At 39.1% G+C, this 20843-nt stretch overlaps 3 protein-coding genes across 7 annotated transcripts; 1 reads left to right on the top strand and 2 right to left on the bottom strand.

Annotated features, from left to right (window-relative positions):
- The first annotated feature begins 332 nt into the window (after positions 1–332).
- On the top strand, positions 333–20778 carry mvb12ba (multivesicular body subunit 12Ba). Of its 3 annotated transcripts, none has more exons than XM_017038557.2 (7): positions 333–525; positions 18204–18335; positions 18913–19020; positions 19135–19231; positions 19330–19459; positions 19559–19696; positions 20452–20778. In XM_017038557.2, the coding sequence occupies exons 1-7, from the start codon at positions 427–429 to the stop codon at positions 20588–20590; spliced, it is 843 nt and encodes a 280-aa protein (XP_016894046.2). In that variant the 5' UTR covers positions 333–426; the 3' UTR covers positions 20591–20778. The 3 variants fall into 3 exon arrangements, with proteins under 3 accessions (XP_016894046.2, XP_016894047.1, XP_016894045.1); XM_017038558.2 differs by lacking the exon at positions 333–525 and adding an exon at positions 14869–14961 and having other exon boundaries at positions 20452–20775; XM_017038556.2 differs by lacking the exon at positions 333–525 and adding an exon at positions 16648–16712 and having other exon boundaries at positions 20452–20777.
- On the bottom strand, positions 2677–10321 carry mapkap1 (MAPK associated protein 1). Of its 2 annotated transcripts, XM_025062225.1 has the most exons (13): positions 10138–10321; positions 8764–9248; positions 7397–7435; positions 6982–7071; positions 6750–6898; positions 6185–6357; positions 5923–6099; positions 5382–5491; positions 4762–4869; positions 4398–4538; positions 4069–4206; positions 3441–3538; positions 2677–3217 (listed from the first exon to the last, which is right to left on the bottom strand). In XM_025062225.1, the coding sequence occupies exons 2-13, from the start codon at positions 9044–9046 to the stop codon at positions 3095–3097; spliced, it is 1629 nt and encodes a 542-aa protein (XP_024917993.1). In that variant the 5' UTR covers positions 9047–9248; positions 10138–10321; the 3' UTR covers positions 2677–3094. The 2 variants fall into 2 exon arrangements, with proteins under 2 accessions (XP_024917993.1, XP_008323365.1); XM_008325143.3 differs by lacking the exon at positions 7397–7435 and having other exon boundaries at positions 10138–10319.
- On the bottom strand, positions 10881–12972 carry LOC103389637 (ubiquitin). Of its 2 annotated transcripts, XM_008325142.3 has the most exons (3): positions 12831–12972; positions 12111–12117; positions 10881–11426 (listed from the first exon to the last, which is right to left on the bottom strand). In XM_008325142.3, exon 3 carries the CDS (start codon positions 11424–11426, stop codon positions 11193–11195), a length of 234 nt encoding a protein of 77 aa, XP_008323364.1. In that variant the 5' UTR covers positions 12111–12117; positions 12831–12972; the 3' UTR covers positions 10881–11192. The 2 variants fall into 2 exon arrangements, with proteins under 2 accessions (XP_008323364.1, XP_008323363.1); XM_008325141.3 differs by lacking the exons at positions 12111–12117; positions 12831–12972 and having other exon boundaries at positions 10881–12110.
- Positions 20779–20843: the final 65 nt, after the last annotated feature.

Here is a 20843-nt window from a genome sequence, read left to right on the forward strand (position 1 = left end):
TATGTTGATTAAATAGCTGTAGTTGTATGGCACAAAATTATTCAATAATTATATTGTTGCTAATCTAGTTCTATAGATTTAATATTTTTAAAAATATCTTTATTTTTTACTTTCTATCTACTACTTCTATTTACTGGTAGATCCCAATCTACCTATACGACACCTTTGATTTATTTTTATTTTTTTACTACTTTATTTACTAAATGAACCTAGGCTAAAGAGGAAATGTGTGGGTCGGAATGGAGGAAGTGATTGGCACCTGACCACAGGCTAAAACCAAACCAGGCTAACCACAAACGCGACATAAACTGAGGCGGCGCGATTGGAGCGTCTTCCTCGAACGTAGTTGGAATAATTGAACTTTACAGGTGGCAGCGTGTCGCAAGATCCAATCACCGACGAGTTTACCCCGACGTCACTTCCTTGATGTTACGCGAAAAGTTTGGGAACAATGGAGGAAAGGATTATCGTCGCCGTCTATGGGCTGCTACGTTTTCAAAGTCAACCAGGAGGCGGGGCTCTATGGTAAGTTGTATGACTATATGTGGCTTGTTTAACTACGCTAGTAACTGAGTTTCGCTATGTTTCCAACAATGATAAAGCGGTGTGATACTAGCGTTTCATGGTCCCCGCATCTCCCGCTTAAACCTGGAATTTAGACACTGAGGTAAAAGCCCGCCCACACGGAGAAACCAGCCAATCAGGATAACCAATGCATCGATGTACTGAACGACAGGCACGGTATAACATATAAACACACGGGCCCTCTCTCTGCATTTGGGAGCTGCATTATCATTATCCTGAAACTTCTGGAATTTCCTTGGGACTATCATGTACTGCCTACCAGTAACTAGACATAATTTTATAATCCAGGTTCCAGAATGTTCCATCTGTTTTTGCCTTGATTGATCCAACATCTAGCTAACCTGGTGCAATGGTATATGTGAATTTTATATTTACTATTTTACAATAACAATTATGACTTCTATTCTCTTAGTCGAGTTGTGCTGCACTGTGCAGAGTGGGAGTTCATAATAACCTTGTAACAGCTTTGTTAAAAAATTATATAAAAAATTATAGTTTATTGTTTGTGTAATGCACATTTAGTTGAATGTTCTTGAACTTAACATTGCTGAATTTACCAGGGAAACTCGGCCTCAGCAGTTTCCTAAGTTTTATTTTACTTCCTTGAAGACAAATACATGTAGATTTACTAAACATGTACCTTATCTTGTGCTTTTTGAGGCGTTGAGAGAATGTCTGTGTCTCAGGAGAGCCATTGGAAAATTCTTGTCATTATTCTGAGCACTTCGTCCATCAGTCCTACATCCTCCAATGCAGCACCTTCTATTTCCCTGAGCCTCCTCCTCTTTGTCAGAGTGTTAATGTAGGCCGTGGACAGTGTCACAGAGCAGCAGCAGTGAAACAAAGCGTCCTTCATCTCACTGGCTCAGTATCAAGTGGCTCAGCGCAGCAGCTTTTGTGACTGCTGGGAGTCTGACAGGCCTGTGCAGCCTCAGATAAGTGCATCACATTAATTCACTGCACTTCATTCAAGAGAGCACATCAGCTGTAACCAAGTGGCCTCAAAAAGCCACTAGTGAATGTGTGAGAGTGGGATGAATTTAGGCCATCTGAGTAAAAAAAGAAAAGGCTGTGTCGTGCTGAATGAGTTTTTCTCTCTCATCAGAGTGATTATAATTCTAACCTGTTTTACTTATTGAATGGACAGAAAATAGAAAAGCTAATATTACATACCATTGCTCAGCACATCTGGCAGCTCAGAAGAAAAACATTCATGTTTAGTCAGTTTTTGTTGTTGTTTTTTTTACACTCAGTGGTCACATGGTGGCACTGTGTATCTCTTCAATCCTTAATAAGACTCTTCCCAGGCCAAACTCAGTGTTTCTGCTGTTAGCCATGTTCCCTGTGATTGTTGGCGTCCAAGTTCTAGATTAGTTTTCAGTAATAGGCTTACCAATTAACCTGCATTTGGAATTATTTTCTGTCCGCCAGACTTTTTACACCAGGTGCTTTTCTGGCACAACCTTATCTGGAATTACTAGATACTTGGTAGTATCGAACAGCATTTTGGTGATAGGCCTACCCTTACACCACTCTAGCCCCCATTGTGAACCTGCCTTAGAAAACAGAACTATTCTTTGGCCTTTGTTTATAAAATTTGATTCCTTGGAATAGTTTGGATCAATGCTAAACCATTTTGGCTAACTCTTTAAGGCAGGGGTAGGCAAGCTTTTTGACTTGTAGGCCACAATGGGAACTAAAATTTGACGAGGGGGCTGAGTCAGGAGCAGATAGATGGATTGTTTGTGTGACCTAAGATAAATGACATGTAAAAGTCAAGCATTAGACTAAATTTTGGCCTTTTACACCATCTCTAGGGAAAGTACAGGTATTTGAGGGAAAAAGCAGAAGTATAATGCTAAATTAATAAAAATGTGGAAGTCTGGTGGGCCGGATTAAAATGCCAAACGGGCCGCATCCAGCCCCCAGGCCCTAGTTTGCCCATGCCTGGTTTAAGGCATCTGCTTTTCTTTCATAATGCGTCTGATATTCTGTTACCCTGGAGCACAGTTGGTTTCTCCAAAAGTGTCCAATGTTGTATCATTTCCTTCTCATTTAAAACAGAGCACACTGATAAAAGCACAAGACAGCTGATGTGTGGTTTCTTTTTATATTTCACAGCCAGCTATTTCATCATCAGGAGTCATCGCCCTAAATGTAAAATGTTTATGTACAATACATAAAAATGTGTTAAAACTATTAAAGGTTGAGGACAGAAGCAACAATGTAGCAGGTAGCATTGATTTCTTTGCTAAAGCTGTACAAAGCCAACCCTGGAGGATGGCGTTAAAGTGTAAAGGCAGTAAATAAAATAGAGCTGATGTCAGCTAACTTGTCCCAGTCCTTTTTGTCTTTGCTCGTTTACAATTTGTTCACAGACTTTCATTTTAGGCTGAGAAATGTCCACTTGACGTGATGGTCTTCTCTGTCTCCGGGTATGTCTTCAGCCTGACGCTGCATTTAGGACCATTGTGCCTCCCTCTCCTGATAAGTTTCACTTTGTTTACGGCTATTGGCCCGTCTTCTTCTCTTTCTGGAAACTGAAGCTGGTCCGGCGGCTCAGTTTCCGCTGCTTTTGAGCAAAGTAATCAGCTCGAGAGGTGCTGGCTCGAGATTCAAGGATATAATTCACCTAAAAATTAAAAAGAGTAAAGTCAGGAGTAAAAAAAATGTCAATCTTTGATTCTTGTTAAACAAAGTACATCTTTCTTTCCATTTGTTTTCACCCAGAGGGGTACAGAAAATATATTAGAAAGTCTTCATATTTAATTAAATATTTTACAAAACTGGTGGAGTGGGGTGTGGCCATAACAACCCCAACTAAAAAGACACAGGATGTTACGTAGGACACTTACCTTAAGCACAATTTCATTGACAGTTGCAGCATCAGACTCGAAGTAGAGAGGCTTGTAATCGTGGTTGCTCAGATAAGTGAGCTTAAATATTGCATGATCTGTAAGACAGAGGAGAAACGTGTTCAGTGGGACGGCACTCAGTAACACATTAGACCAATCAGCTGAGGTGAGCACATCTCTGGCCTGAAGTGTCTTAGTGTGAGAACCTGAAGGAAACACCAGAGTGGATTGAACTTGACTGACTGCGGCAGCAGCCAATGACCTTTCTGTGCTGTGGTTCTAAACCACACATGGATTGTATCTAAAGACTGAATAAAAAAAATGCTCTGGGAATCCTGATGTTCTTACAGATTAAACATCCTAGTTTTTGATTTTTTATTTTAATGTTGAAATAAAATTATCCTCCATAAAAAAAAAAATCCATAACAGGGAAAATGGAAGAATGTATGTCTATATATGTAGGTGTGTAAATATACACACATTTGGTTTGTGAACTTAGGCCTTCCATATAAAATTGACTTTATTTGACTTGACGTTTAATCACTACACAACCAGATAAAGTATGACTGTCAGACTGTGACCCGTAACCAATGAATTGAGAAAACAGCAGTCTCTGTGAAAGACTCACTTGGGCTCCTTTCCTCGACAAGGTCACAAGCACAGAGGTGGTCAGAGTCAATGGAGATGGGCTTTTGCCTAATCCAGAACTTGGTACTGGTCTTCTGGTTGGTAACTGGGTCAATCTCCAACTTCTCCCCTGAAATACCTGGAGAAGAGGTTTAAAAAAAAAACAGTTGTATGAAGTAATGAATGAAGTATGGGTAGATGTGGGAGGAGACAGCTTTTCTAGTTAACCTGATAACCATCACTAGTTACACATATTTGGAATCCAAGAACATCAGTGCCAGGAGAACGGTTTAATGTTTGTGTATGAAGCATTCAGTCAGAGGTTCGTACCCAGCTGGACATCAGTAGTGAAGCGAAGCTTGTGGATCATGCTGATCTTGAAGGACTTATAGTGGTGACTGCTCAACATGTCCTGGACTGTGGTGATGTCAATGGGAGGGTCTTCCTCTGAACTTTCCTCCCCTCTGGAGCCTAAAACAAGGAACAATTGTGGCATCTGTGTTGCATGAAGATCTTTAAACTGATAAAGAAAGCACTGGTTGTTACTGCAGTTACAGAAGCGTCCATAACCTGTCAACAATAACCCAATGTGGAGCAGAGCTCAGCACTTGTTGGACTTATAGTGGCCCTTCTGTCTGTGGTACTGTAAACTTCTGAACGTCTCTTTGTTGTTCTTCGACACTGTAATACGTACTGTTTTCTCTGACCAGGCAAAACTCTAGGGTACTCTGACTCTCCAGGGTCAAGTCCAGGTCCACAGCCACGTTTGGTTCTGTCTGCTTCTCCAGACGATACATGGGCCCTGTAGAAGAATTAGGATCCATAGACTCAGCTTCAAAGTTACATTTGTTGTTGTGCAAGGCTGCTAAAGCATTAAAATTATTTTGTTGATATGCATATTTTTGTGAAAGAATTCACATCTATGGCAACATGTTCAAATCAAAGGTCACGGCCTGGACAGAACTTTTTTCAGCATTTTCAGCAGACAGTGAGTGGTTAAAAGGACTGTTATTGACTTAAAATAAAAATCTCTTTTCATTGACCACAAACCACAACTCCTGTATTTTAAACAGGAAACTCTCAAAGTGGCAGCGTCCTGCCACTAGATGGCAGTATTACGACACTGCAGTTCAATATAAAACAGAATTTCCCAAACTCAAAGTATCAAACAAATTCGGCACAGACTAAGACAAATATTATTGTTGGTCTGAATTATTGGAAATAAGATTTATTTTGTGTAGCAAAGCTAAATTACTGTAGGGGCATAAAAGTCAGGTCGTTATATTCACATCAACAGGAAACACAGGGAATTACCAGAGCCTTTCTGTGAGCCTTTTCTCTTCTTGAGTGCTTTCTGTAGAATTTCCTTCATGGTAACTTTCCGACTGTCCACAGGGATCAGAGAAAAACCATGAGCAGCATTTCTAAGGAAAACATGGAAAGAAAGAGAAACAGGATGGTTATTTGTTAGGGGAAATGATTTCAAGTTAAATAATTTTTTTTTTTTTATTGCTTTGCAGGGAAAAGTGATTACACGCTTTATCAAGGGGGGGTTACTATTACCTGATGATGATTAAACCATCAGTTTTGACAGTGTAGACCAGACCAACTGACTGATTTAATGGACGTAAGAATGTATTATGGCCATTCGTTAACAAGGAAGATGCATTATTTAGTCCATCATAATAATATTGAGTACATTTCCCAGTACACACAAAAACACCAGCAGCAAACTAGTGACAATTCAATCAATTATTTCTATTTAGGATTGGCCTGTCAAGCTATAGTACTAGTGCAGCACCCCTAGGTTCTAACCCTGTAGCCACAACCGCTGACACCCGTTATAAATACTCACATCCGGACAAACAGTGACTGTCTGGAAGTGAGGCCAGGTGACGAGTATTTCTCCACCAAGGCCAGAGTGCTGAATCCAAACTTGTGTATGGGCTCATTGGAGTCGAGAGGAGGGAAGTCAGTGTCTACCTCACCATCATCCTCGGCAATGTGAAGACAGTAGGCGTTTACATTCTCACTGAGGACACAACAAGATGCAGTCAAAGAGTCAAAGACGGTGACATTAGCTCCAATTGTCAAACACCTTTGTCCAAAAAACTCACTTCAGTTTGGGTTCTCGTCCCTCACTTGTATACTGCCAACATATGAGACCAATAAGATCATGGACACGGGCGTTGGCAATAGTCACTACTGTCATCGGATGAACTTTCTCCTGAGCTATCTGCATTGAGAGGTAGACATCGATTTTTTTTGTTGCCGTTGTGCCGATGTGACCCTGAAAGAAGGGAGGAGAGAAAAAGCTGAAACTACAACTGTAGCATTTTTTTTGGACAGTGATGAATTCTTTGGTTAAAGAATATTTGAGAGCGAGAGAGACGAAGAGAGGCAGGCAGAATTACACAAACTGGGTCTATAAACATTCAACGTTCCACTAATTGGTGCTAATATATAATCAATACAGTATGATGTTTATTCACGCTGAAAGAAAAACATTGCTTCACTGAAGAACTTTGAGTTTAAATGTTGATTTATCTCAATGATTAATCGTGAATAGTTTAAAATAGAATAGTACAATTAAGTAAATCATGATTAAGCTATGTTTAGAACCACCGCTGCTTATGAGCTGAAAAAAGACAGATAAAAAAATATAAAGGTTGAATCATATACTTTGCCATCAAACTTGGAGTATTCGTTAAAAGGGTTGTTCAATTGTTGGGGACACTGCTCCAGCCGCAATGAGAGAGTGGATTTAGTCCCTGTCGTTCGTGGTCGGTCTTTAAAATCTCGCTTTTCAAACAGTGATCCCAGATCCTCCGCTAGGAACACAGCATAGTTAAACAAATAATATTTCCACTGACAACAGTGCAAACATTTGCCTTAGAGTAAGTAAAACCATTACCTGATTGAGAAGATGATCTCTCTTTCCACTGAATGTTTTTACATTTGATTTGGTTCTGCCTCTCTTTCCTGAGCCTTTCAAGCCTTTGGGCTGAAAAGAAATGCATTACATTTCAGTTAATGGTGAATCCTTTTCGATACCTACTGGCAAAAACAAATTAATTAGATTAATTAAAGCTTTTTCAAGGAGATACTGAGCTGCATTTCCTCATCCACTCAAAATAAACTTTACTCAGCTTAGAGTAAAAACCAAAAGTTGTCACATCTGCCGAGGCATGTTTTGAGTGACATGACCTACTGTACTGAAATTTAAAAAAACACATCACTTACACATTTTTACATACACACCCACACACACAGACTCGCACAGAATAACTTTGATTCCTTAAAGATTTTGTTTATCCCCCTCTTCTTACCAGCAGCCCCTGGTTTCTCGCGACTGTCTCGCTGGATTCCTGATGGAACAGTCACGAAAAGTCAGTCTGTAGTATTTTTTTTTTTTTTGCATGGATTGTTTCGTTTGTGCCCCAGCACTGATCTTTGACCAACACGCCACCAAACTAAGTCAAGTCAAGGGAGCCAAAAGGAAGGAAGACGTTTGCCTTTGGACTCCCCTTCATCACCAAACACCAAAACGTCCATCAAACTATAACACCTGATCACACACATTTAAACTTTCCAACTCAAACTCATACGACATTCTGGTTAGACACTGTGTAATGCATTCATACTTTTTTAATATTCTGATGCAGGTTAGTTTGCTAAAACCTAACAATGGCATCCATACCCTGAAAACATCTTAAATAACTTTGTAATGACTGAAATGAATTTATTTTGTACTAATATTAAAAGGGTCTTACTCTGTTTTACAATTGTATTAAACTTTAAGAAAAAAGGCCCAAGAGCAAAGTAAAAAAACAAACAAAACAAAAACTGTGAATTGTGACAATAACTTGTCATTTGTTAACATATCGGCTTTGGTTCCATTTTGGCAGCTGTGTTGATTTTGTTCTTTTTCTTTGCATTATAGCTGGATTTCTGCTGAATATCAGGTCTCTTAAAAAATGTATGCATTCTTAATCCCAAACCGTAAAAAATTAAAGGTCCCCAAAAGATCATATAGCAAGCAAGTGTGAGTATCTGTATCTTTCTTTTTCTTTAACACATTGGCATCAATTAAACAGCAATGGTAACACGTGGCATGGTTAGTTCAAAGGTATGCTAGGATACTATAGGATTAAAGGTCTAGTGTGTAACAATTAGTGAATTCTAACTTTTGAGACTAAAAACATAATGACTTCTAATCTTTTTGTCTGTCTCTTTGCTAAAATGAATCAGGTTTGATTGAACAATAAGCTGTGAACAAAAGAATTCCTAATCTAACATCTAAGCATAGTCATAACACACTTTGCTTTGTCAATTTCAGCTCCTTTAAACCACAATAACTCAAGATGGTGCCTTAGCCCAACAAGTTGAGGATTAATACTGAGGATTAATGCTTTAGCTATTAAAAAAAACAAACAACAGTTCCGGTATAATTTGGACACTATGATCTGACTGTAACATGTTACACACCAAACCTTTATACGTGATTTACAATTATTAAGATTAACATAATGATTTGCAACTTTACACCATACCTCTCACCTGTGCAATGACAGCCAATTCAATTTGACTCAAGACTGACTGAACCACTAGTTCTGATTAGACCAACAAACCCCATCAAGCATGAGTAGAGCAGGTGCTGCTAACTAACCCATAGTGTTAGGATAGGCCAGTTTACCTGTGTTGGATCGGCGACGGATACCAAAGTCCCAACTGGAGGTAATGTCCATGGACTGGGAAAGGTCACAAGCATGATTATCCTTCACACTGCTGCCTTCTTCATTCAGGGATCCAGACCCAGTTGACCCACAGCTGCTGCCTGGCACCAGAGCCAGCTGGCACTTTTCCAGGTCCACATCCTGGTCTATTAAAACCATCTCACACATTCCTGTGTCATCACTGGTCACATGAGACTGTCTAATGTGGGCCAGAATAATACCTGGATTGTCCAAGAAAGCCATTCCCTTTACGTTTTTAAGTTTGGCTTATAGACCTGGCTCTATATGTGTCACCTGTGTAGCAGAGGAACACTTTCACTTCATTTCAGTCTCTTTCTCTCTCTATAACGTTTAAACAAGCGGCTGATGACAAGGGAGTTGTCATCATTTCCATATTTCTCTCTTGATTATTCTCTCTGCAGTGAGGTAGGACGGCTGTCAGTGCCTGGTTTAAAAGAGATAAGAAACAATAAGAAACAATTCTGTGTAATAAATACTATAATGAGTCCTACCAATAGCCATTATTAGGTTGAATGAATGTAAATGAATGGTTCCTCAAGTAGTAGCTGGTGTTACCATTGGTGGGTACTGATTTTAAAGTGTACGCAAACGACACTGTAAACATAAGTTATATTTACAGTATGCAAAGAGGGCTGTTGATCTTTTCAACAGAGAGATGAGAGCCCTAAACACAACGACCAGCCACTCAACAGATAACTAAGTCAGCATGGTTAATGGAAGCTGCAAGCAAATATTTTTACCTAATTCATTGCCACAAAAAGTCTTGACTGACAGCTTGATAGAGTGACCGTATCTTTGGTTCCTGGTGTGCATGTCATTCTAATCAACATTTATAGAAAAGTTCATGTCTGGCAGCTCAGCCTTCACTGCTTCCGCAAACAGCTAACGCTATGTTTCAGTGATGACAAGAATACTTTGTGCCTCGTAGCAAAACGTAACACGTTGGCAGTAACGACAGAAGAGGGACGCGGCTTGGTGTTGACAAAGAAGCTAACGACGCCGTCAAGAAAGAAAACAAGTGAACTCCTGTTTATTCCCAAGAGCTAGCACCACAGGTTAGCTCTAGTAGCCTTTGTGTTTCTATTGCTGATAAAGTGGAAAAAATTAAAACCCAGTTTTAATCTAATTCACCGTTTAAATGATATAACAAAATCTGTGTTAATCAAAACTTTTATATCCACGTTCCTGTTCAAACTACGATGGTTATTTAAGTAAGCTAGTTGGATTTAACATAAAGTGACGCTATATGTGGTTAGCAAGCTACAGTTGGGTTGTGCAAGACAAGACATTTTCAATGCAGAACGGCATCCCACCTTTATAGGCTCCATTCAAGAAAGGTGTCCACAATGTTCCACTTTACCCAAACACTGTCATGACCTCGACTTTAGTAGTAAGCTTAGGAGCAGGATCATCTGTGTTTAGCTTGGCACTGGTTCAAGCTCTTCTTCTTTGCGTTCTGTGGGAGATAGCAAACAGCGTTGTAGTGTAGTACTGCCACCCCGTGGTGCCGTGCAGTACCTACGCCTACATATACATTTTGGCTTTTTGATACCTCACTCACGCAGCGTTGTATTAATGACAGATGTCTGTGTAACATCCAATATCCTACGTGTTTTATCTTTTTAATTTACAGCAGTGCGGTGTTTGAATTACTAAATTATTTTAACTAGCTAAATCCAAAGTTTTTTAGTATCCATTCCATACCATGGTACTTTATAGTTGGATAACTTTGTCAAGACCAGGTTAGGATTGATTTTAAACTTAATCCACTAAAGCTATGGCATTACTTAAGACAAAACCTAATCTGTATAGTAATAAATCAGGAGAGTTAAAAAAAATGTTTTTCATATGCTGCATTACCTTGAAAGTTCTGCTTTGTGGTAATTCCCTTGGTGATCAGAAATGGCTAGGAATGGAGGTAATTTATGTAATTGATTCCAGTATTTAACATAAGTTTCTCTGGAGAGGTATTCTTCACAGTTTCGGATTAGTTCATTAGCTATATGTAATAAAATTAGTAACCAGGGCTTAATAACACAAAAAACCAAAACATCAATGTAGGTGAGAAACACTTTATTAATCATTGACAGAATATCCATATGCCCCATTTTCAAAAGGTGCCAAGAACAGAGTCTAGAATTCAGGTTTAGACAATTATATAAAAACAGTTTAACATATAATTGTTTTTTAATGATGGTTATCTGTAAATCTGTAGATGCATGTCATTAATTAAAAAAGATTGTCATCAAAGTCAAAGCACACCATGTCATGAACATTAAACAAAAGGGAAATGACTGATGATATATAGTAAACAATTTGAATAACTGGAATGACTGTTGGATGTATGGGAACTGATGATGTGAGGAAACTAGTTTCCCCCTCTCAGACGGAGAACAAGATGGAGGGTGGACTCCTTCTGGATGTTGTAGTCAGAAAGGGTGCGGCCATCTTCCAACTGTTTACCAGCAAAGATCAGACGCTGCTGGTCTGGGGGGATACCTTCTTTATCCTGGATCTTGGCCTTGACATTTTCAATGGTATCACTGGGCTCCACTTCCAGAGTGATGGTCTTGCCAGTCAGGGTCTTCACAAAGATTTGCATTTCTCCTCGCCGACGGAGAACAAGATGGAGGGTGGAGTCCTTCTGGATGTTGTAGTCAGAAAGGGTGCGTCCATCTTCAAGTTGCTTACCAGCAAAGATCAGACGCCGCTGGTCTGGGGGGATACCTTCCTTATCCTCGATCTTGGCCTTGACATTTTCAATGGTATCACGGGGCTCCACTTCCAGAGTGATGGCCTTGCCAGTCAGGGTCTTCACAAAGCGTGGCATCCCCCCCCTCAGACGGAGAACAAGATGGAGGGGGGATTCCTTCTGGATGTTGTAGTCAGAAAGGGTGCGGCCATCTTCAAGTTGCTTCCCAGCAAAGATCAGACGCTGCTGATCTGGGGGGATACCTTCTTTATCCTGGTTCTTGGCCTTGACATTTTCAATGGTATCACCGGGCTCCACTTCCAGAGTGATGGTCTTGCCAGTCGGGTTCTTCACAAAGATTTGCATCCCTCCTCTCAGACGGAGAACAAGATGGAGGGGGGATTCCTTCTGGATGTTGTAGTCAGAAAGGGTGCGTCCATCTTCAAGTTGCTTACCAGCAAAGATCAGACGCTGCTGATCTGGGGGGATACCTTCTTTTTCCTGGATCTTGGCCTTGACATTTTCAATGGTATCACGGGGCTCCACTTCCAGAGTGATGGCCTTGCCAGTCAGGGTCTTCACAAAGATTTGCATCTTGACACTGGTGAAAATAGATAGTGAAAAAATTATGGAGGAAGAATTAAAATGCACCTTAACTACTTTCTTCCAACAATACAAAAATAAAATAAACTACAATGCATTCCCAAGTTCTGATGTTATTGATGTTACCTATTCTAAAAGGGGGCTTCCACAGAATGACCTCAACTTTCACTTTCAGTCGTTTAACTACTCTGCGAATATGTACGGAACAATAATTACAATGTCGATAATGTATTAAACAACCATTGAGTGTTACATTTAAACACCGCCGTTTTGCTATGATAAGTAGTTTTAAGGAAACGGTTAAATGTGTTAATTTTTAGCTGCTCATATAAACTGCGCAGTAGTACTGATACCATTTTCTAGACTCTCCGACAAAGACCAGTATGCTAAAATTCAACCGTTGCTAACTAATCGTGTTTTCTAACTGCCCAACTCAATAGGACACTAACCCTTCGCTAATATAACCTTTACATTTATGCCTGTTGAAATTATCGAGTATATGAAAGAATAATTGCCTTAGATATATACTATAAAACGTTTGAAGCGCTGATTTAACGTTGACCTCGGGCCTAACAGCGTTAGCAAATAAAACGTCTGACGAACAGACCATTTAGTTAAAATTTTAACCAATTTACTATTTGTTTAAAATAACAATGTAGATTATATATGTACAGTGGGTTGTAGAGTTTCACATTTAATTGAATTACTTACATGGTAAACGTCTCTTATTTGCTCTCGGAGAACACGTAGTCACTAAAAGTCTGCTGTCTTCTTCTGCTTTAGTATCTTCTCTAGTGCTGTGGATTAGTAGTTTGGAACGAAGTAGAACGAGCGACACGTATTGGTCAAAAGGTGGTACTGAGCATTCACTTTCAGTTAAAGTCTATGTACGCGAGATTACAGAAAGTTTGATTTCCAAATTTAAAGAAAAAAATTATTACCACGAGAGAGTCATCAAAGTTAACAAGTTCAAAGTCCAAAACATGTTTACACAGGTTGTCTGTTGTGTGCCTTAGGTGTGCAATAATGCCTATTTTCCGCAGAGACCATGGACGGATGGATGATAGTGATGCAACTGGAGAATGCCAACTACCATGCAGACTAAGATGTATAGACTGTCCTTGTTGTTGAGACGCTGTATGAGGTGACAAGACCAAACAATTATGCGTAAAAAATATGGCAGTATTGTGACAAAAATATGACAACTTCTTTTGGAATTCAACTTTTTACAGCATAGATGTGACTGGACTGAAACATGATTATTAGTCACTGTATGCTTGAACTACTGTGTTTTTTTATTATTTTTATTTTACTTTGCTAAATACACTGAGTAAAATTTAAATAGTTTTAGTTTTTCTGGGGTAACCATCTACAAGTGTGAACTAGTGGAGGATACAAACATACTTTTGAACTGATGTAAACTATCTCTTTTAATATTAAACACCAAATAATAATAATAACAATAATAATAATAATAATGTTTTAATTACTTTATATCACCATTTGGGGCAGTGGTGGCTTAGTGATTAGGGGAGCAGACTAGGGTCCAGAAGGTTGCTGGTTTGAGACCATTAGGTGCCAAGTTGACACTGAGGTGCACTAAGCATGTACCATCCCCAGGTGCTTGATCTGCCCCCTGTTCACTATGGTGTTGGGTTAAACAGAGAGGTCACACTTCGTGGTGTGCAATGGTATGCTGTGTCACAAAGACATTCTTTTATTCATTAATTCTTGATTAATGCATTAAAACAGAAAAGACAGAAAGCGTTTCAAAGCTTTATTGCTCATTTTTCAGGCCAAGGACCCACAAAGTGATGATGGTGCATGATCACCTACTGTATGAAATTTTATTTTGTAATAAACTGGGTCTAGTACCGTGCTTGAACAAATTTGATGAAATACTTGGCTTTTGAAATAGTTAACATGTTCATCTACCGACTATTAACATGTTGATCTACCTATGTTGGTGTTTGAGTGCCAGTGCTAGTGTAAACAGTATACTGCTATTTCTAAAGATACTAAGTCAACTGATACCAATATCAGCACAGTCTGATAGATCATTATTGCCACTGCTGTGCATGTTAATATGCATATAATACTATGTCGTGTGGAAAATGGACCCCACCTTATTGTCCAATGTATTATCTAATGTCATTTTATTTTATTTATGTCAACTACATTGCATTTTTTGTAGTGACTGCTTGTTTGTAAGCAGTAAAATTTCCTTTTGTTTTATTTGTTTTTGTCTTGACCTGAATTTTGACAGCCCTTCACCTACTGTATTTAAATAGTTGGTAGAAAGAAAAACATGTCCAAGAGTCATTTTATTATGCAGGGATATATCAAATAAATACACTACATTATAGCTATGGGTTCTCTTTATAATTTAAATGTCTCTTGTATGCATATCTGCATAGTTAGAACAGTGGTAAAACTTAGGGTATAAAAAAGAATATTGTTCAACATTAGGATAATACATTATATCACGTAATCGATAGAAAACATGGGTCAAGTGAGCACCACCTGCAATCCACTTGTGCGCGTCCACACTGTAAACGTCAGCTCTGTGTCTCTGTTAATAAAGTGCCTATTAGTGAGGGAGGGGGATTTCTGTGGTTGATCATCACACTCCTGCTGCCGCCCGTCCCTGTCTCACAAATCCACTGCAACACTTGCTAACGGGCTGCAGGGGCATTATGCAAACACCCGGCCATCAGCTCACGTTTCAAAATGATTTGTTGATCGTAGTTGTCAAGAAGATGTTCCAGAGGATCTGAAAGGCAGGAACAAACCACAACACTTGAAACAAAACAAACGAAGAGTGAAGCGATCACAACGCTGGGTAAGTGAACGAAACAGACATTTAGCATGCTAGGTAGCTTTGCCACAGACTGAGGATTTAACTCTTCGTTCGTCGGTTTGTTTTGGATAATCGTAAACCTTTAATAACACGCGCATATACTATATGTCATGGGGGTACGTGGTCTATAACGTTTGTTAATGTATTGGTCAGCAACGGTCCAGAAAAGTGTGACAACCGTAGCCAGTCTCAGCTGTTGTTTGCTGCTAGCCTTTTAGCTTTGTCGTTAGTAGGTGGTGTTCGTGGTGCAGCCGAGAACCGACTACTTTAAGTGTAAATGCTGAGAAAAAAGGCGACGAAAGACACTTTACTACAAAAATACAACGTGATGTGTGTGTATCAATTACCTAGACTACACCTGGTTCGTAAATTCAGTGCTGTCGATGTTGCCCGTTATTAAGCTAAAATAAACCAATGTTAAATGAACCCAATTTAGAAATGTTTACAATTTAACTTGAGATACCTTAACTGTAAAAAGGCCGTATTTAGGTGTGGTGATAAATCCAGAGAACGACACCAACACTGTATTAAGTGTTTTCACACATAAATCCAACGGTTTACGTTTTAAGGATGATTTAAAACCCATTAGCCAAGACCCCCAGAATAACGGTGCCTAATAATGGCACCGATCTGGTGTATGTAACAGTAGATTTGTCCCGAGGTGTTTCAACAACCGGTGTTCTCATTCACCAATCATTTGTCATTATGTCACAGGTGTATGGTGTCAAATGCAGCCCGAGATCTAAGTATTAGTTAAGTATTAACCGTGAATGAAAAGAATGAAAGAAGCAAAGTGGACTGGCTTTGGTTTCCTGATGACCCACATTTTGACCCGCATTGTGATGACCTCCTTTGTTTATTATAATGACATTCTTTTAAGGTATTCCTTAGAAGCTGTACACCAGGGCTTTTTCACCAGTCAGTTTGAACTGAAAATCCTCTCAGATGAGCATTGTTTGTCTTCAAGACTTATAAACTTCTTGGGATTAAATGACCAGGATGATAGAAAATCGTTAAAATAAAATAGCAGAAATATATCCCTAACCCTACTGATCCTTCTTACAGTATGATACAAGGCTGAAAGAATACTATCCCTCCGTAGTATTACTACAGCATTCAGCTTCAGAATGAGATAGAGATGTGATGTGGAATGCGTGTAAGATACACATCAATAGACAGGATTTTGCCTGTCATGCAGTCACTGGCTGATCCACCAACGTCAGCCCACAAAAGACGTGGAACTTTGAGAATTGTATCAGGGAGGTCATCCAGTATGAAAACTAGCTCAAAATGATCACGCAGACTAAGGCTATGGAAGTCTTTGGCTTCTGATGAAGGTACAAATACAAACATCACCACCTATAACTCATGGTCTTTCTGCATGGGCTTTACGTGACCTCTGGAGATGACTTCCTCCCACAGTCCAAACATGCAGATGAAACATTCTAAAATGCAAACAGGGGTTATTGTTGTGTCTTTCTTCGTATGTGGCCTAGCATGGATTGTTAACTACTAATAAATTCTTCTTTGATCCTTTGAAACTTGGAAAAAGAGGCCTTTACACTCAAGGAGACGTAATTACCAACAAAATTAGAAAACACCAGACATTTAACTCCACCAGACTGTCAACAATTCCTATTTCTCAGGTTCCTTTTTGTTGCTGTGACAATAATGTAATGAAAGTGACTGACAGCCAGAGAATGACTTTACATTCATGTTTTGCCAAGTTAACGGTAACACTCTTCTGAATCCCATCTCGCTTAATACAACAGTTACACCTTAGCAGTGTTGAGTGCTATGACAATTTAATAAGAATGTCCAAACTACCTAGAACATATTGCAACACATCAATATAACAACATTTACTGCCATATTAGGAAAAAGTTTATATATGTCAGTTGGATATTATTTCAGAGAATCTGCTCTAGTCACATAATGAATGTGGAATAACTGAGTTAAGTTGAATTATTTTTGTTTTAAAATGCAGTAATAACAAACCTGGGTAAAAACTGCATGATGCTGTTGCACTGCACAAGTGGAGTTTCAAAAGTCATTTGGACTGGTTTTAGAAGTGACATGAAGGATTAGAACTCAGATGGTGTTGCTAGGCATCCTGAGATTCTGATACACTGAAACATTCCTACAGAAAAGTGGTTCCCAAAGTCAGCGGCAGTGCCCCCAGAACACAGGTGCACAGAACTATTGTGAGGGTGGGTCGCTGATCCCCCTTTTTCTGCCATAATAATTGTAATGATAAGTAATTTTATTTTAGAATCTCAGTGTTGCAGGAATTAAGAACCTTTCTTGAATTTATTTATTTTTTTGGGTCCAAGAATGGTAGCCTCGTGTCAATAATAGTAGTTTTTTGAGGTCAGATTCCACACTCTTTGCTTTCTTTAGCCAGTGACAGACATCAGCTTTGATACAGTTAACTTTACATGCAGCGTTTTCTTTTACTGTTTCACTTCTTTTGGACTGGAGTAACTCAGTCAAGGAGATGCCATTCTGGAGGCCTCAGTTGTCTAAGCAACAGTTATTAGTCTTGAGTCCATTGATTCCAGTTCTGGTGGATCATCTCAGTATGCAGTTGAGCAAATCTTTTTCTTGCACATTGTCAAAAGAGGTAAACCTCTTTTGACATGTCTCATCAAAGAGACATTTTGATTGAATAGACACTCTGGAATTTTCTTTTCTCCAACCTCTGTAAGCAATGTGTAATGGGTAAATACCGTATATACAACCAGCTGTTTTCCTGATGCAGTCCAGGGTCTCCTGCGCTCAGCAGTTTGGAGGAATTCTAACATCAGGACAGGACTTATTATTAATTTCAGATGTGTTTTTAATGTACCCTAGCTCTGAATACATTCATGTCACAGTAGATAGATGAGGAGTGGCCTCATCTCCAGCTAGGTCCAGCGCTATGGTTTCACCACGGATGCATATCGTCACTTAACTCTTCCTGTTTAGGGTTGTTAGGCTATAAACTTTACCACTGGACAGTGGTAAAGTGCTAAGTCTATGTAGCCCAGTGTTTTTATTCTATTTTGTGGAAATAAAGCCTCCCCATGCACAAGCCAAATAAAAAAGAAAGAAAGTCTTTCAGGGATTATCTCATTAGGACTTTTGGAGACAATGCTATTTTCTCTAGCGTAATGGATTAAATGGCTCAAAAATAGTTCTTTAATTCAATTAATGAATTTATTTTAATAATGCTTGTGTTCCAGAAGTCTAAGTCGACGTCAAATATGCCTGAGGTTCGGGAGCTTTCCGAAGCTTTGCCAGACATGCCGATGGATCCAATCACGGGGGTTGGAGTGGTTGCCTCTAGGAACAGGGCGCCAACTGGATACGATGTGGTGAGTGAAGTCTGTGGACATTATTAGGCATGATATCTAGCCATTTGTATTGTATTACAGTTAAATACTGGTGCTACAGAAGGCAGGGGCTTTTTAATGATTAACTGTGAACTGGTGAGGATTTAAAGAAAACTTTATGGACTGTAATTGGTGTTTGAGTTATCGTGAACCAGTTCAAGGGTAAATATAAGCTTTTTCTTCATATGATTTGACATGGCGCATGGCATAAGAACACATTTGTTTGCATAATACCTGGTCAGACAATTACGCCCATTGGAGTCTCTTTTCACTTCACTGGACGAGTCAATGCACTGTGCCACATAGAAAATGGGTGAGGTAATGAGAAACATGGAAAGGAGGGAAGAAGCACCTCCCTCTCTCTTTTTTTTTTTTTTTTTTTTTTTTGTAGTTACATACTTTGCCTCTAATTTGAGTCTTGTTCGATGTAAATGAGAAAACAATCCTTTTGTTATCGCAGTTTGTTGATCGTTACCTCACCTGCTGTCTTTCAGGTCTCTACAACAACAGATGGATTCTTTTGTTATCGCAGATTGTTGATTGTTGATCGTTCTTTCAGGTCTCTACAACAACAGATGGCTTAGATGCTGACCTTTGGAAGGACGGCCTTTTTAAATCAAAGGTGACCCGTTACCTCTGTTTTACCAGGGTCTTCTCAAAGGAAAATGTAAGTAAATCAAATTCAGCCATAAGAAAAATGTCCAAAATCAGTCATTTGATTCAATTCAATAACCACCTTAAGAAGAGTTCATCTTTAATGTTCTTTTTTTTTTCTCTCCAGAGCCATTTAGGCAACGTGCTTGTGGACATGAAACTGATAGACATAAAAGATACACTGCCTGTAGGTTTCATTCCAATCCAGGAGACAGTTGACACCCGTAAGTGAATTCATGCTGATACCAATGATGTCAAAGCCATTGAGTCTCTTACATGTTGTGAATAAATCTCTCTACATTGTACTTCTTGTCTTCTGTAGAAGAGCAGGCCTTCAGGAAGAGGCGACTTTGCATTAAATTTATTCCGAGAGACTCCACAGAAGCGGCAATTTGTGATATCCGCATCCTGGGGCGCTCCAAGCAGGCTCCGCCTCAGTACACGTTTATTGGGTGAGTTATCGTGAAAAATCATCTTTAGTGGTAAATCTGACAGGTTTAAGTACAGTTCTATGTTGTACTAGAACTCAGATTTGTTTTTCTTTTTGACAGGGAGCTTAACAACATGGGAATTTGGTATCGGATGGGGAACGTTCCTCGTACTCAGGATTCAACACATGTGCTAACCACCAACAACGTCCAGAATGTGAATTCTTCTTCAAGCTCAACCCCAGCTGCTCCTCTGCCCAAGTATGTTTAAGTTCATTTTACAAATATTTTTAGGTTTTCTTGCTCACCTTGCATGAAAACAGCTTAAAAAGTAAAGTGATTTTTCTGTGATTTTTCTCTGTCACCTGTAAATATGAGTTTTAATTTATAACGTGATTTTTCTGTGATTTTTTGATTTTGTCACCTGTAAATATGAGTTTTAATTTGCCATATCTTGTGTGTATAAACTGGATACTGAGCATCCCTTGGGAAAAACTGCTCACTAATAATATAAAAATCCACATCATTAAGCCACAAGACCTGACCTTTTCCAGCCACTTACACACACAGACTCTCACATGGACTTTGTCATTTGGAGAGTGACACTTGTTTCCCTACTTTTTGTAGTATACCATTAGTCAGTGTGGCAATTATGCCTGTACTCTGCTTCCATTTGTTTTAAATAAAATAGTTTGTCAGTGACCGGTATTTAAATATTGACACACATTGACATGTGGTGACACAAGTGGAGGTTTAAGGTTCCCACTGTCTTTACAGACCTCTTTATTCAATGTTAGTGTCATGTTGTGTCCAGTAGCTTGAAGTTGAATATATTAAAACTGAAGTGTTAACACAGACAGGACAGAGCTGGTTCTCCTCCTGCGGTCCATTCATTCCTCCTGCTCTGTCTACATGCATAATTAATACTAACAGTGTGGCTTTTATTGCAGAGCACAGTGGACAGCATTCATGAGATTTAACTGAGGTTTTAAATGTGTTTGTTCTTTTGTTCATAGACATATTTCCATGACGCTGCCTGCCAGTTTCAGAGGGAAGAACAGTACCAGACCGGACTACGAGCACCAGAACTCCAACCTGTACGCTATCTCAGGTCAGCAACCAGGACGTTTGTCTTGTATCCAACTTATACAGTAACTCAAACAGACTGATGACATCAGTGATAAAATATTTCCCAGAAGTACATCCCGAATGATGCCGCAAAGACCATTGTTGTTCTGAATAAAATAAAAATAATTAATTTTAAAGTCACATTTTGCCAGTATTGGAGTTGGTTTAAACAAAAGTATCATGTGCACACAGTAATTATGGTTTTTAATTTACCACACAAGTTTATTTAAGGATGACAGTTTAAATATTTTAGCTAAATTGCTGAACTGTCAATACAAAT

This window comes from Cynoglossus semilaevis, chromosome 14 (genome assembly GCF_000523025.1).
Source record: "Cynoglossus semilaevis isolate Cse_v1.0 chromosome 14, Cse_v1.0, whole genome shotgun sequence".
Classification (NCBI taxonomy): domain Eukaryota; kingdom Metazoa; phylum Chordata; class Actinopteri; order Pleuronectiformes; family Cynoglossidae; genus Cynoglossus; species Cynoglossus semilaevis.